At 31.1% G+C, this 15,852-nt stretch overlaps 3 protein-coding genes across 7 annotated transcripts in view; all 3 read left to right on the plus strand.

Annotated features, from left to right (window-relative positions):
- The window catches only part of LOC139488106 (uncharacterized), a 39,046-nt gene extending 33,868 nt beyond the window's left edge, over positions 1-5,178 (plus strand). For both annotated transcript variants that reach the window (XM_071273496.1, XM_071273495.1), the window contains exon 11: positions 654-5,178. In XM_071273496.1, the coding sequence (XP_071129597.1) occupies positions 654-784 (131 nt within the window). In that variant the 3' untranslated portion in view covers positions 785-5,178. The remainder of the gene's footprint in view (positions 1-653) is intronic.
- Positions 1-15,852, plus strand: part of LOC139488104 (uncharacterized) — a 185,271-nt gene that overhangs the window by 47,389 nt on the left and 122,030 nt on the right. The gene's annotated exons all lie outside the window — the stretch shown is intronic.
- The window catches only part of LOC139488102 (uncharacterized), an 83,323-nt gene that overhangs the window by 28,721 nt on the left and 38,750 nt on the right, over positions 1-15,852 (plus strand). For 2 of the 4 annotated variants that reach the window (XM_071273486.1, XM_071273489.1), the window contains exon 1: positions 8,824-8,963. The exons of the other annotated variants lie outside the window; for them this stretch is intronic. The gene's annotated coding sequence lies outside the window, so the exon portion shown is untranslated. Of the gene's footprint in view, positions 1-8,823; positions 8,964-15,852 lie in introns of those variants that run through there. 4 annotated transcript variants of the gene reach the window in all.

A 15,852-nucleotide genomic window follows, 5' to 3' on the forward strand; every position in this document is an offset into this window, starting at 1 on the left:
GTCGTGTTTACATATCTCAATTAATACGCTATGATGCATATTCATACTTTACGGACTTCATTTACAGGGGTGTTCTTCTTTAACAAAACCTGACCGAACAAGGTTATAAGGTAGAACGATTGGAATCGACAGTAGAAGTTTTACGGTAACCAATACGAATTGGTTGACCAATGCGATGTTAGGTTTGTCTAAACTGACCAGCTACATCTTTTCGCGGTCTCTTATCTTTACATGAATAGTCCAGTGGATTTCCATGTCGTGTGATGCATGCATAGCAAAATGTGCCTTACCTTGTAGACATACCCGTTCCGGCTCCCTTTCAGGAATATGAATTAACGAAACGCCAGCCAAATATACAGCCGGCAGTTGCAATCCTTCCCTCAAACCACATTAGTGCATGGGGTTCTTGTTCCATGGCGAAAGGGAATTAAATACATGTTCAAAAACAATACCACTTAAACATGCACCTTTAGGCTAAATTATAATTGAAATGTCGTTGACTGAACAAAAAAGATTGTATGCAAATCATAAAAAAAGCAAAACAAATATATGCTACTGATGTGCGAGTGCAACATATGTTCTTTGATAACTGGTCAAAGGGATAAACGTTTGAATTTATTGTACCTTAGTGCTGTATCTTTTTGTATTTACAGAAAATCCAGAGAAACAGAAAACTTCCGTGATGTTTCCCGCAAAAGCAATATTAATTGTTTGTATTATCCTAACTGTTGGTGTCCTTGTCATTATATTGTTATACATTTGGCTAAGAAGAAATGCAAGTTAACAGCAAGAATGCATATGACAGGGAGGAATTTGTATTTTATGTGTAATTTGCTAGTAAAATACAGTCTCAGATTGTCAATTGAGAAGCCAAGAATAACATATTCCATGACCATTAGATGGAAAAACAATTTACCAATTGTTTCCAGGATGGCGCAATAATCTCATATCATTATCAACAACATAAGTTCAAAACATACCAAAGCGTTTGGATTGGAAATGCCAGATCAACAAGCAAAAAGCATCTATAATGAAATACGTGACTTTTGGTTTGCCTGTTGGTGATCATAATATAACTATATTTAAAGCTTTCGTGGAATGTTAATGTAAGTCATATGGATTAAAGAGCTAGACGAGGTACAATTTCTGAAATTGTCAATGGGAAGGCAATTGTGAAAAACTATCAAAGAAATCTTGCTGAAATTTTAATTACAAGATTCTTTTATTCACACGAGGATATATACGTCACTTTTCCAGACAGGTAGTAAGAAATATTTAAAATGTAATTGTTATGACAAAATTATGTGAAATATATATAATATTTGTGTCAAGTCACACATATGAGCTGACAAACTGCTTATATTATCCGTCCGTATTGTGTCCCTTACAGAAGTGTTATAACAACAGTGTGTTCAATGCTAACATCTGAATAGAATATATCTGCTATATGAAATGCATACACTGTGTTTCCGTGAACCTTTTTCACTGTAAGGTCTATCAAATTTAGCGGGACTTCATTTTATCTCCTTAAATGGTCAACGCAAAACGTGTGTACGGTTTCATTTGAATGTAATGACATTAAGTCGTTTACAGGGTTTTATTGATTGTCAGGGTTTCCTAAAGCAAAATAAGGTTTTTTTTCTAATTTGTATATATCGATAGGTTGTCAACACAAAACCTTTTATAACGTTTATCTGTAAAAAAATAAATATCTGCAAATTGACTTTATAAATAACCAAATATTAATGGCTGCTTGTTTTTGACTGTATCAAAAATTCACATTCGGCTAAATTAAGAGATAAAACGCATATGATTTTAATTCTTAATATTGTAATAGATAAAGAATAATATAATAAACATCTTAATCGATCTCTATTATACATAAAAAAGTAAATTAATAAATATATAAATTGAAAATGTGAAAAAAAGCACTTTGAATAATTGTGTTTCTAAAGTTGTGTTGGTTTTTTTTTTTTTTTAGTTCATGTTGGTTTTTTTTATTGTTAAACAGTGTCTTTATTTGACAATAGATAAATAAAAATAAAACACATTATTTTACCATTGAAGTGATTAAAACACAATAATTTCAATGAAACGTGTAAACTGTGAGTACGACTTTAGAAAAAAGAAATGATAATCACTGTCTTGTAAATTTTCCTCTCTGTTGGCAAAGCGAATCTACAAAGGGTCGATAACGAAATGTTAATCGCCTTGTCAGTAAATATGTCACTATTGTATAGATAATAACTCCGTTAATAATTTTATTCTTAATAAACTGATACAGAAATATTTCTTACAGCTTGCAATAAAATATCTCTTGACATAAACATAAATTCTCATTCATCTGCTTAAAAATCGGTTTGAACACATTATTGAAGATTCATTTCTAATGAAGCAAAATATAAACTTTTCAGTTTGCTTTTCGCAGTCATTTTTTAATAATTTTGTTTTCCTACATTGTTTTGTTCAGATGTATAAACTTTTTTTCGTAAACGTTCCACAAATTTACCTCGTCTTCAATGCTGCAATTTTTATTTAAAATCAGTCGCGTATTATGTTTATATCAACATCAACAATAAATATCAGAAAGAGGGTTTTATTTGCCTTCAGTAAGACTGTCTGTCCGTTAACCTTATCCAAAGTAGAATCCAAAAATTTAAGGCAATGTGTTGCATTCTGATTTCGATATTTTATCTGCACGTAATCTATTATTTTTCAGAAAATATTTTTATTTGAGTGTTTATCGTTAAATTTACACCAGCCAGCAATGCCACATTATAATATAATTGCTGCCATTTATTTGTGTAATTACGGGTATGCCATTGATATTCCAATTATTGCAAGTTGACTTTCTACCTTTTCAATTTCATATATTGGAGTTGAACATAGCTCGGGTTGATTTCCATCTCGATCGTCAAAGTTGTCTCTCCATTTGGGGCATGGATTTTTGAAAACAAGAAATCTGTATCCAATGAGAAGATGACGTGTTCATATAAAAGCTTTCGATAAACGTTTATGTTAAATTGAGTGTATATTTTCAAGTTGATACGTATATGCTGCTGGAATGTTGTTACATAGAAAAAGAAAGTTCTGAAATCATCACTTTTGTCCTAAAATTTTGTTCTCAATCGATACAAATCAATTTCTAGATGAAAGTTAAGTTATGATTATGTTATATCATCCTTTATTTTAAACAAGTTCGAGGGGCCTGAGTGGCCAAGTGGTCTTAGTTGTTCTACTATTGTAATTACTAGTCAGTCAACACTGATGTTGTGAGTTCGAACCCCGCTCGTGCGGGTTCACTCAACTCTTAATTCACTAGTATTGTCAGTTTTTCCATCTAAGGTCGGCGATTTTCTGCGGGCACTCCGGTAATAGATAAAAACTCGCCGCCACGAAATAGCCCAAAAGTGAAGCCACATTCTCTTAAAAAAGAAATAGGAAATATTAAAAACATGTACGTAAGTAACGTTACAAAAAAGTAGTTTGTTTAACTTAAAGACAAATGGATTTATTTCAAATAAATAGGTAGCCCTTATCAATTTTCAAATTCAAGTATATTGTCCCTGAGACCGCGACTTATACCCGACGAAAATGTTTGCTTCTGGCAAATAATGTATTTTCAAGACAATTACGTAACAATAGTTAGTCTATTCGTTTATGATTTTTTATTGACTTCAAGTTTATTGATAAAAATTATTGTCCGAATAGTTTTCTTGCTTTACTCGCAAAAATCTTTTTTTTTCTTTACGTTCAATGTTCAACAATCGAACTTCCCTTATGCAATTCCTGATTAAACACGTTATGTATTGACTAAAGTCAGCTGATATGTGACTTTTTATTTCTAATTATTTTTTGTTTGTTCCTAAGCCGCCATGTCATATTGTGTGTTTAAAGAAGGATAAAACAAAAACAACATAATACACACGTTGTTTTTTGTATACGTTCACGTTATTAACCATACAAAGAGGCGAAAACAATCATAACATTTATATTAGACTTTTTATCTCGTATTATAAAGAGTGTTCACTTATATAATTGAATGGTAATTGGAAGTCTACCTATAGCTTTAGCTTCTTGTGTATTACACATTTCAATCGAAAAAGTATTTTATTTTTATTATATGTGTGCTTATTTGGGTTTTTTCTGGGAATAAACCATATGCCTGACAATTGGACCTGTCAAAGTAGCTTCTTTTCAATAACAATAGACCTGAGTTTTCAACACTACCACCCCTCCCCCACAAACAAATACAACTTATAACGTTATCATGACTAGATTTGTCGTTTATTTCATTCCATAAATTGCTTTCCAAGTTATTGAGATTGATATATATTATCAACTATATGTTTCGTAAAAAAATATATAATTCATTTTTGATCTCACTTAGCATAATCATTTATAGAATAATTCCAGAAAACAATCTGAATTCAGGTGCGGTAAGAAGAAAAGTTGACAATATCTTCAAGGTAAATGCTGTGCATTTATGGTAAATAGCGAAAAGAGATAAAATACATGTAAGGAATGTTGATGTCGTGAAATATGATAAAAGGTTGTATATGTATTATTTGCGCAAACGGTTTAGGGTTTATTCAGCATTTTCCTCAAACTCTCCATGTGAAAAGAACGGGGACCAATGCAGTTTTGGGATGTCGAATGTTTGAATAAAAGCTATTAATGTTTCTCTTGCATTTTGTTATTTTGATAACACAAACGTCATTGTTCAATTCTGTTTTAGTAAATATGGCTATCACATGTACTATCCTTTAACAACCTCCTGATCAATGCAAGTATATATGTTTATTTAGTTGTAACGGATTTATGGTTAAAATGTTGGTTAACTTAAAATCGAACATAGCTTGTATCTATGATTGTGTGATTGTGATTGTAAAATATATACTAATCATGAAGTAATATGTGTTTGCTTGTATATATGATCTCGATTTATTTAACTTTTGATTATAAATAAAGGTTTGACAATGGTCTTTTTAGAATGTGCAATATCTGATTGTGTAAACTATGATATGTGATTTACAATTGTTAATAGGGCTCAAGTTTAATTGTAAATACCAACAAATATATTGTTTATCAAAATCGTTGTACATTTTTATGATATCTTTATTGTAGTTATTTGATTTTAATGGATGTAGATAAAGAATAAAACATGTTGAAATCAAAGCTGTATTTGTTATTATTGATACAAATTCGTCTACATGTCACATCATATACATTCTAGATAAAATAAGCAAACTGCACACGACATTGCAATAAAATCATCAAATAATTTATCGATTAGCTTTGTACGTAACATTGACAGGGTTTGAAATATAGGCTAAATTTTATTTATCTTAATATCCAGGTAATATGCTTTCTATACAATCTAATCTACTAAAAGAAATAAATGCAGGTTTTTTTATTTTTAATTATAGTTCAACGAGCCAACGTTGTATACAAAGTTTTACTAAAATTTGTGATATGGCCTATATAATGTTCTTCGAAAAAATTACAAAAGGATCTAGTTTCATATTTATATATCATGTGAACTAACATTGGCTATAATCATCTGGTAAACGGGAACGAATGAAAGGGGATTGTGAAAATATCAAAATGTTTGGGAAATCAAATTCTAATTGTTTGCGTGAATAAAGTAAATTAGACTGTTCTGATAATAAAACAGTCAGATTATAGCTTTAGAAATAATATTAGTCAAACTTCTAACACTAACAAATACTATAATGCTATTTATGCAGAATTAATTAAATAAATATCTTCTTTCCTGTCTTATCACAAGAGCAAAACAATATCAATTCTGTTTATCAGTGTATATACAGTACATTTTCACTGCATATGCTGTTAATAAAGGGAACAGTAGTATACTGATGTTAAATGGTCATAAATCGTTTAAGCGAAAACAAATCCGGGTCACAAACCAAACCCGAGGGAAACACCTCAACTATAAGAAGAAAACAACGGATTTACAGAAACAATATAATTTTTTGAATGCAAATACCGTAACATTAATCTCTAATTATCTGTTACTTTGTTTTTGCACTGAAAGAAAATTGTACATCAAAGTATACTTGATATTCAAATACTAGAGTATCAGAATTTATATTTTCGTAAATAGTTATCAAAGGTACCAGGATTATAATTTAGTACGCGTAATTGTTTTAATATTTCTCAAAAATGGATGTGTAGACAAACGGTTCTACATCCTGTCGATAATTATAGTTTGGTTTTGTACACGGTAATTTTTTTTTCTCAAATTGCTTATTGCGTTTTTATACAAACTTCAATGGATTTGGACGAGTTGATTTTAGTCATGGAAACGGGGTTAATAATCAGTTCTGGTTGACCCTAAGACCAAATTACTACTTGATTTTTTATTAGTTGGGTTAGTTTTTTTGGAATGAGGGGGATGTTTTTGTTAAAAGAGTATTAGTATTTCCATTGGTATAATTTCGGTCTCAGATCAAACAAAAAGAAAATCAAGAATCTGTCCTAAATTTGACCTTTTATGAGCTATTTAAGTCTTATGTTAAAAGATAAATAGGTGTTATGGGACAAAATATTTTACCTTGTATCGTATGGAAAAACACTGAGGATTACGAACATTCGACACTTTTTCCAAAACCTCACCTAAGTACATCCTTAACTTAATATTATAGGATATTATGCTGTGCTTTAAACCTTTGTCTTTGGTTATTTGGGAGGTTAAGCGCTCGAAAACATGTATGTTATAGTCGTTGGTGTTTTCGTTTGAAATATTTATAAATGGTTTTTTTTGGGCCTTTTATATCTTTTGAAATGATACGAGTTTTGATTTTTAAAGCCGTGACCAATAGTTGCTTTTTTCATTAGGTCTCTTCTGAACAGTGGTCCAATTGCCTGTCATACCACATTTCTTGTGTCGATTTTTATACCTTATGTACCTTGAATTTATCGATCATTATTATATACGGAATAAGGACAAAAAATGTGTCATTGCCAGCTAATAGCTATATGGGCTATCTAAGGTAAATTATGTATAATTTCGGAATTATAATAGCTTGGAGCCTTAAATGAGGTGCATAATTTGTAATTAAAAAATAAACTAGTTCAGGTTTCTTGACTGTTCATAAAAAATGCATGACTAATAAGATGGATAATATGGTAAATACACACAGAACAGAAATTCTTAAGCATTTTTGTATATCATTTTGGTTTTTTTTTCATTGATCGAATATTTTAATCCCTTATTGGTTGATTAAACGAACATAAATTAAATACAAAAATAAGTAAGCAATAAACGTGGTTGTTAAATTTGGTATGTGCTTTTTGTGCTATTTGTTAAATATTTGTTTGTTTTTGTTATGATTGAGATTGTGACACGGTAATGACTGACGTACCCCTATTTTGCCAATTTTACCTAGTATGTCTGTTTTGTTCACGCATCGTTGTCAATATAATGAAATTTGATGCGACTGTCATACAAGTGAGAGGTTTTGCGCTATAAAACCAGGTTCAATCCATCATTTTCTACAGAACAGAAAACAATCCCTCTCTTTTTCAAATATTTTATTGTATCTTTTTTTAAATCACACAATTTTCTTTTGTCTTGTTCTAACAAAGAAATGATAGGAAAACAATTCATTTTTGATCTGAAACAAATTCTAACTTGCATTATTTATTAATCAAGAAACTTTTTAAAATCACAATTTCTTATTATCTTCTTTCTCCCATCGTAAACTTCTTCTAAAAATACTCCAAAGACTATTAGTTACATAGTGTGGTAGTTACTTAATACCATTTATATGTCCGTAAATTCCACCCATATGGGGTGAAAGCTAAGCTGGAATCCCCATACGGAATTTACTGACCCCGTATATATCGTATTAGGTTACTAGCACAATATGAAACGAATTTAACTTACCGACTATCTTAACATGCGGTATTAAGACTAGTGGCCTATTATAGTGATCAAGTCGTCAATGCCGTTTTTATTAAGAACCTACTTACATTGTTCTATACAAAAACAAATGCCAACGGTTACAACGTTTTCGCTTGAAATGTGGTTTAAGAATTTATTTCAATCGTTTTTCGACTGTTGAAACCTTTCAGATTTTTCCGCAAAAACGCATTGTTTTTAAGAAATGGACCTAACACCACTAATAATCGTGTATTGAAATATTGTAAGATAAAGTTTCTTACACAGATATGAAAAATAGGGATACTAGTAGATATACAGATACACTAGTATGAAAAGTCTCTTGTGATTATTAAAAGTATCAGCGATTTTTAGTAAGTGAATATATTCTGATATATCGTTCTTTCCTTTAGTCGGTATTTATGTTGCTTTATCAAATAGAAAAGTATAATAAATATTACGAACTCTGAGGTAAATTTATACAAGGAAAGTCCGAAAAAAACTGAAAAAAAACTATATCAAATTTCTGACTCGGTACAGACCTTTTCCAAAGAAAATAGTGCGTTGAAACTAGTTTTATAGCTAGTAAAACCTCCCACTTACTTGTATGACAGTCGTATAATCAATTGTTTCACTTTTTTATCATCTACCTCATTGTTTATGATAAGTAATAAAAAACAACAGATACTAACTTATTACTTATCTGACTTGGTCATTTTTAGACAAATAATTATCAACTATTTATTCCGTTTTGTTGATATTTACTATTCCATTGAACGTTTAATTGTTCTGAGAATAGAGGTGACATTATCTTGAATTGCACCTGGTCCATGTTGATACATGTAGTAGTTTTATCTTATTTACCTTATTTATCATATGCATTGTCATTACCAGGAAGTATATGTAGTTTTCTTTTTACCACTGCACAATAGAATATGATTCATTGAACAACCGTTTTCTTAATGAGAAAATTGCTAGGTTTGCAATCTATATGGTACCCTTTACTGTATTAGGATAATGTTGTTTTGGATATTTTTAATTCCGGAAAAAAATAGCAGTAAGTAAAAAGTATTTGATGTATAGTGTCAAAAAGACAACTATGTTGTCCAACCTTGTAACTATGTTAATTCAGTAGTAATCTAATATTGCAAATCAGATGCATGTACTGAAGTTCAATGGCATATTTAGATTATGCACCAAGTTCAAGTGAGTTAATGTAATTTTGTTTACAAAAATGACAAACTTTTTATTTGTATAAGTTTTGAAATTTCCTAAACTAGCCGAGTAAGGCTTGATTCTCCACCTTCCATCCTTGGTCATCGTACATACTTGGGCACCATCAAAAGGTAGTTTTCTTTATTTTAGAGATCTAGAATGGCGAAAATAGCATAATCGTTCTACCCTTTTGTTCCCCAACTGATGAACCACATAATCATGTTTGAAACATAAAACTTGCAGACCTTTGTATGCACAAACATAGTTCCATGACATATTTTATAAGTATAGTCATTTGATTATTATGATTTGTCTCATGTCACATATAGATACACAATTACAAGTAGAAATCATAAAATTTTACGATAAAAAATTATGGTAAGTTAAATGTATACTGAAACGTTATGATTTTGAGTGAAATGAGCTGGAAAATATCTTAATGGTCGTATTTATAAAAAAATTTCAACCCGGGATTCTACTCTACAATGTTGGTAACGTAATATTACAGTTATAATACAAACCATAGATATACATAGTGTCATATTTTATGTCAATATGTAAAGAGGTTCTCAACATACTGATAACCGAAAATATTTGATAGATATCGATTACATGTACAAACTTTATGTACATTTATATTTGTGCATAATTACAACTGTTACACACTATAAGTTAGCGCACTGTCCTGTATCGCAGTATGCTACAACTGAGGACATTGGGTTAAAATGTATAACATTGTTTTGCTTACACACGATCTTAAATCCATATGTCTTATTTATTAAAACTTTGCCCTATGTTTTTTTTATAAGGATAAACAATGTTTTCATGCAAATATGACAAATTATAAGAGTCAAAAATCATCATTAATAGGCAACAAGTATCATAAAAAGTCTGCTAATTGTTTTTTAGTATATTTTTGTAGATTGTGTATAACTGAATATATTGTTTCGAAATATGTTGCTTACATATGTATTTGATAGCAGTCTGAACAAAAAACATACCAAAAACGGAAGAGGTTTCGTTTTCAATTTTCGTTCTGTTTATGAAATAAATAAAAGTATGAATCAAAGAATTTTTCTTGTTTGGTTTTAAGAAAATTAAAAACGAAAAAAGAAAATATCCGTGTTGGGATCCTCAAAGACACATGAACGGACTCAAACCTGATCTTACCAAATGCAAGACTGTATCAATCAACGGAACAAATGAAAAGTAAATAAAATGATACAAAACGCAGAACTAGCATCTTTATCTCAAGCCCTCCTTGTATTATTTGTGAAGTTGACGACGTTGACACAGAATATTTATCGTTCTTCCTTTCGTCAATATCGCTCTGCTCAGTACTAGAAAATGTTATCTCTCAGATTTAACGAATAAATTGTCTATGAGAAACTCTGTGATACTGATTACGTGTTCCTCGGTGTGGCATGTTTTAATATCGATTGGGGTTCATTTTTAACCCACTTGACCCAAAAGATTTTCTCATCTGCAGTCGTCAGTTAACTTTTACAAAAAATCTTCTCTGAATCTACTGGACAAAAGTAAACCAAACTTGATGTAAAGCATCCTTATGGTATCTTATTAAAACAATGTATCCGATTACACCCGTCCATCAACCAAGATGGTCGCCATAGCTTAATAAACATGGAGGTAAATGCAGTTTTTGGCTTATATATCTGAAACTCGGGCATTTAGAGCAATCTGACATGGGGTAAATATGTTCATCAGGTCAAGACCTATCTGTCCTGATATTTGCAGACACAACAAACAACCCGTTTATGTTTTGCTTATTTAAAGGAAATTTTGCAGTTTTTGGTTATTATCTTGAATATTATAATAGATAATAATAGACTGTAGATAAACCAAGATGAAAATAGAATATTGGGGTGAGATGCAGTTTCTTTGTCTATATTCTCTTATGCCTAAGCTTTTAGAGCAAATATGAGGATTAGTAAATGTTTTCATCAGGTCAAGATCTATCTGCCATGAAATTTTCAACATGATCAAAATTATCAGTTGACCCCTTCCAGAGTTATGGCCCATAAGAGTCATTACAAAATAGAGAAATTTGTCATGAATTAAATTCTTGTCTATAATGTGTTTCCTTTATTTAATATGCACATAGAACAAAGTGAGCGATAGAGCCTGTAGGTGATAACTATATGGCTAACAGTAGTTAAAAACAACACATTTGCAGCTTATGGTAGTCTTTTTGGGATTATTTCTTTAAAGATGTGTTTTTAATTTTCTATGTGGCATGGTTGTTTAAAGGGTAGAAAACTTAAGAGGTTTGAAGGGATTTTTTTAGGAAGGACCTAGATTAAAAGTTTTCTTAAACTGATCATAAAATACACATATGGCTACAGTAGTAATCAGTATCATAGTTTAAATGATATCCCTCTTTCACTGCAAACAAAATGTTAGTTAATCTAATAGACATTTCCTTGAAACAATATGCAGGTGAACTGACTTTTATAAAATAATATAATTTTAGAAAAAAAATATATATATATTCTCAGACAAAATAACAAAATAATGAGATATTAAAATCATTTTTTAGATTGTCAGACTAGGTATGGTATGATGTTACATCGACTAATTTTGTTATATTCGATTCAGATCGTATAGTTACTTTAAGAAAGAATTTATTGTATATATATATATATACACATAGATTGAAAGGGGGGCCTAGATAAAATGTAAGTGTACTTGTATTGTTTAAATCTGTATTCTCATTGTTTGACCTCATGATGTAATTAATGAATCCAACGAATAAACTATAAATCAAAATCACTAAAGAAATTATGTTTTATTTGGCTGTAAATTTGTCATGGCATTTATTGCAAGAAAGAAACACAATCAACTTGTCAATCAAAACTTGATGACGATTGAATTACTGAAGGGCGATCCAGCAGTAACAAAGTTATATCAGGAGCCACTGGGTAGTCCATAGCAGCTTAAAGTAAATTCCGCCTGTCCATTCACAATACAAAAAAGCTCCAAACTCAGTCTGTTATATATGCCATGACGCTGGTTCTATAATCATTCTTCCAAAACTGAAACGATAAATGAAAAGCAGCAGAAAATATTCATAATGGGGAAAAGGGAGGGCGGGTAAATTCTATAGCTTTGGTCAAGCTCCGTGTAAGGTTTGAATTCAAATGACCAAACCACACGAGGTAAATTGCACGGACTAACATTTCGCGGGCTAAACTAATTAGCATATTAAAGTGACCAGTATAAAATGAATCGAACACACCGTCAATCTAAATCAATAATAGGCATACCAAGTTATATAATTACAATAACTGAATTTAATTATTATTGAATTAAATTCTATTATTGTATATATATATATATACACATAGATTGAAAGGGGGGCCTAGATAAAATGTAAGTGTACTTGTATTGTTTAAATCTGTATTCTCATTGTTTGACCTCATGATGTAATTAATGAATCCAACGAATAAACTATAAATCAAAATCACTAAAGAAATTATGTTTTATTTGGCTGTAAATTTGTCATGGCATTTATTGCAAGAAAGAAACACAATCAACTTGTCAATCAAAACTTGATGACGATTGAATTACTGAAGGGCGATCCAGCAGTAACAAAGTTATATCAGGAGCCACTGGGTAGTCCATAGCAGCTTAAAGTAAATTCCGCCAAAATTACAAGTTGAGTAACTAGTTGCACAACTTGTAATCCGCCATAAAATTTACCGCATGACAAATTTAACAGCAAGAATCAACATCAATCAACTTCAACATCATTATCAACTTCGATGTCATTATCAACATCATAATCAATTTCAACATCATTATCAACTCAACATCATTATCAACTTCAACATTATTATCAACTTCAATATTATCAACTTCAATATTGTCAACTTCAATATTGTCAACTTCAATATTATTATCAACTTCAATATTATCAACTACAACATTATCATCAACTACAACATTATTATCAACTTCAATATTATCAACTTCAATATTATCAACTTCAACATTATTATCAACTTCAATATTATCAACTACAACATTATTATCAACTTCAACACAAACATCAAAAACTTCAATATCAACTTAAATTCAATACTTTGAACTTCATTAAATTGATATTCATGTGGCAACATCAACATAAACTTCAGCTAAAATGCAATACTGTCAACATCTAAGCTATGTTATTCATTGTAAGGGAAAACCAAACAATGAGGAAATTTAAAGAAAATATATACATAACATTTTCAGAGCTCCTTGAATCTGATTTAGGAATACACCCAACTATCTCTAATCCAAACGATGCACATATAAGCTTAATATGACAGCTCCTATAACAATAAAAGAGCCAATTACCCAAATATCATTCAGGTACCCTGAAATAAAGAGTTTCAACTATACAATGCTAGGTTTGTTTTTGCATAACCTTTTTTAAAGTGTATGAAAATGTCCATCGTCTTTGTGTCTCAGCAATGTAGTCCGACATCAACCGGACAGGACAAATTGAAGTAGTTTATTCTTTTCCAGAATTGTCGTTACTGAATTACCCAGCTGATCTGTTTGCTAAGAAGGAACTTTTATAATAACTTAAGTGACCCTGAATAAGCATCAAATTATATCTTGGATCGTTTTACAATAAGATTTTCATTAAAATTTGAATTTGCAATTACTCCAAAACTAAGAAACCCAAAATTCTAGCTGAAAATGAAGCTTTGAATAAACATGTTTCATATACTGAATAACAAACTAAATTAAGCGCATCTAAAAGTCTAGTTAATATACCAATAGTAATAGGCTTACGACAGACGTGTCGCTTATGTCACTGAGCATCTTTTGAACAATAAAAGAATGAGTGTTGTCCAATAAACCATTGATCTTATGATTAAACCTAATGCCTGAAAGGTACGCATTCCCAGTGGAATAAGAATATTCATCTTTAAACATGTCAGCTACTATTAACTAAATGTGAAACGGGGCATGGCCATACGTCATACAGGTTTAGTTTATGTTTAAAGTTTTGAAATTAATTTAGTCCATTTGATACGCAAGCCAAGTATTTGAATAACTCTTGCACTACCGATGAAGAGATTTAAAACAGAACTCGACAACCACTTGTCACTCAAAATATAAGAAATGCCATTATAATTTCTAAAATTATTTTCCAAACCCGTAGATTAGAATTAGGTTGATAATAAAAAGGCCCCGCAATTCTACCATTTCAATTCACTCATGATTTTTCCAAGCTAAATTTGGATCTTGTAAAACAGACTTTAATATTTTGCTTGTATGATGTGCTCGAAAACCATATTTAAAACCATTATATAATAAGTTTGCCAACATTTTAACGGGGTAGTCAGTCAACATATTCCTTTAAACCGTAGTATTAACAGGGGAACAACCAAAAATACCAAATATCATACGGTGATTGCAAGCTGTAAACAAAATTATAAAATTTGAAATGATTAAATTGCATCCGTGGAACATTTGCCTGCTCACAGGGAAATCTTTAATTATTTATCGAAAAACGAGTATTTGGGTTAAAATTTCCATGTGTATTCAAAAACCTGTTTGACTGCTCTAGCACTGGACTGATACCTTGGTGCAAAATTGTTTGCATCAGGTGCCCTAGGGTAGTTTTAATACCTAGGAGCAGAATAGTCCAAAGTTACAGAACTTCGAGGATTATTCTTGTTATATGAATAATTTGTACAGTACAGCGAAGGATGGAACTGGCTACATCTTATACCTGAATTCATGGCTGTATACACAATTCATACGAGTACAAACGGCCTTAAAATTATAATCGTAGCAAGGACTAATAACTGTGTGAGAAGTATAAGAGGATGTCTGTGGAACATGATTTATGCCTACTGCAATAAACTGAAGCCATAGCTGCCCATCAATGCCGTCCCATGTACGCATATGATCAAGAGCTTTTCTAAGTCGAAATGCATGTCAAATTTATAAACGTTCTCAAAAGGTACACCCCCTTATAATCGTCATGTAGCTAATCAATTCATTTGCCAATTCCGGGAATCTTTGCAATAAAATTTTCATATAATTTAAAAACCCTTCAGTCCACTCACCTAAGTTAGATAATGATTTACTTTTGAATATTTGTTTCTGTCAATTAAAATGTCTCCATCTTCATCAAAACCGAGCACTTTTTTCGGTTGATCAATTTTTGAAACAAAATGTTTTTGTAAAGTAATTGTGCCAAATCAACATATTCTAAATTTCATATTTGGTTTATAATTTTTTTTTGTGGTACAAACACATCAACATCATTACTAGTAGGTATAACTAAAATCTCACCGTTTTGTACAGAATTACGAGCTGTGGGCTGCCCTGGGTGTACACATCCCTGATCAGGAACGTGTTGTTCAGCGGGCTGCAGAGGAAGTTTGAAGTTCAAATGAGTTGTGGTTGTAGAATTGGCTGTAGTGGTACAAACGGCTGTTGTGGTAATAACTGCTGTTGTGGTAATAACTGCTGTTGTGGTTATAACTGATGTGGTGGCAATAACTGATGTGGTGGCAATAATGGCTGTTGTGGTGGCATTAATGGCTGTTGTGGTGGCATTAATGGCTATTGTGGTGGTATTAATGGCTGTTGTGGTGGTATTAACGGCTGTTGTGGAATGGTTATATTTTGTCTTACAATTTCAGCTCTCTTTGGGCGAAGCCTTCTGTTTACCGGTAGCTTTATTTGATTTTGCCTACGTACAG

The sequence above is a fragment of the Mytilus edulis genome, chromosome 9 (genome assembly GCF_963676685.1).
Source record: "Mytilus edulis chromosome 9, xbMytEdul2.2, whole genome shotgun sequence".
Classification (NCBI taxonomy): Eukaryota; Metazoa; Mollusca; class Bivalvia; order Mytilida; family Mytilidae; genus Mytilus; species Mytilus edulis.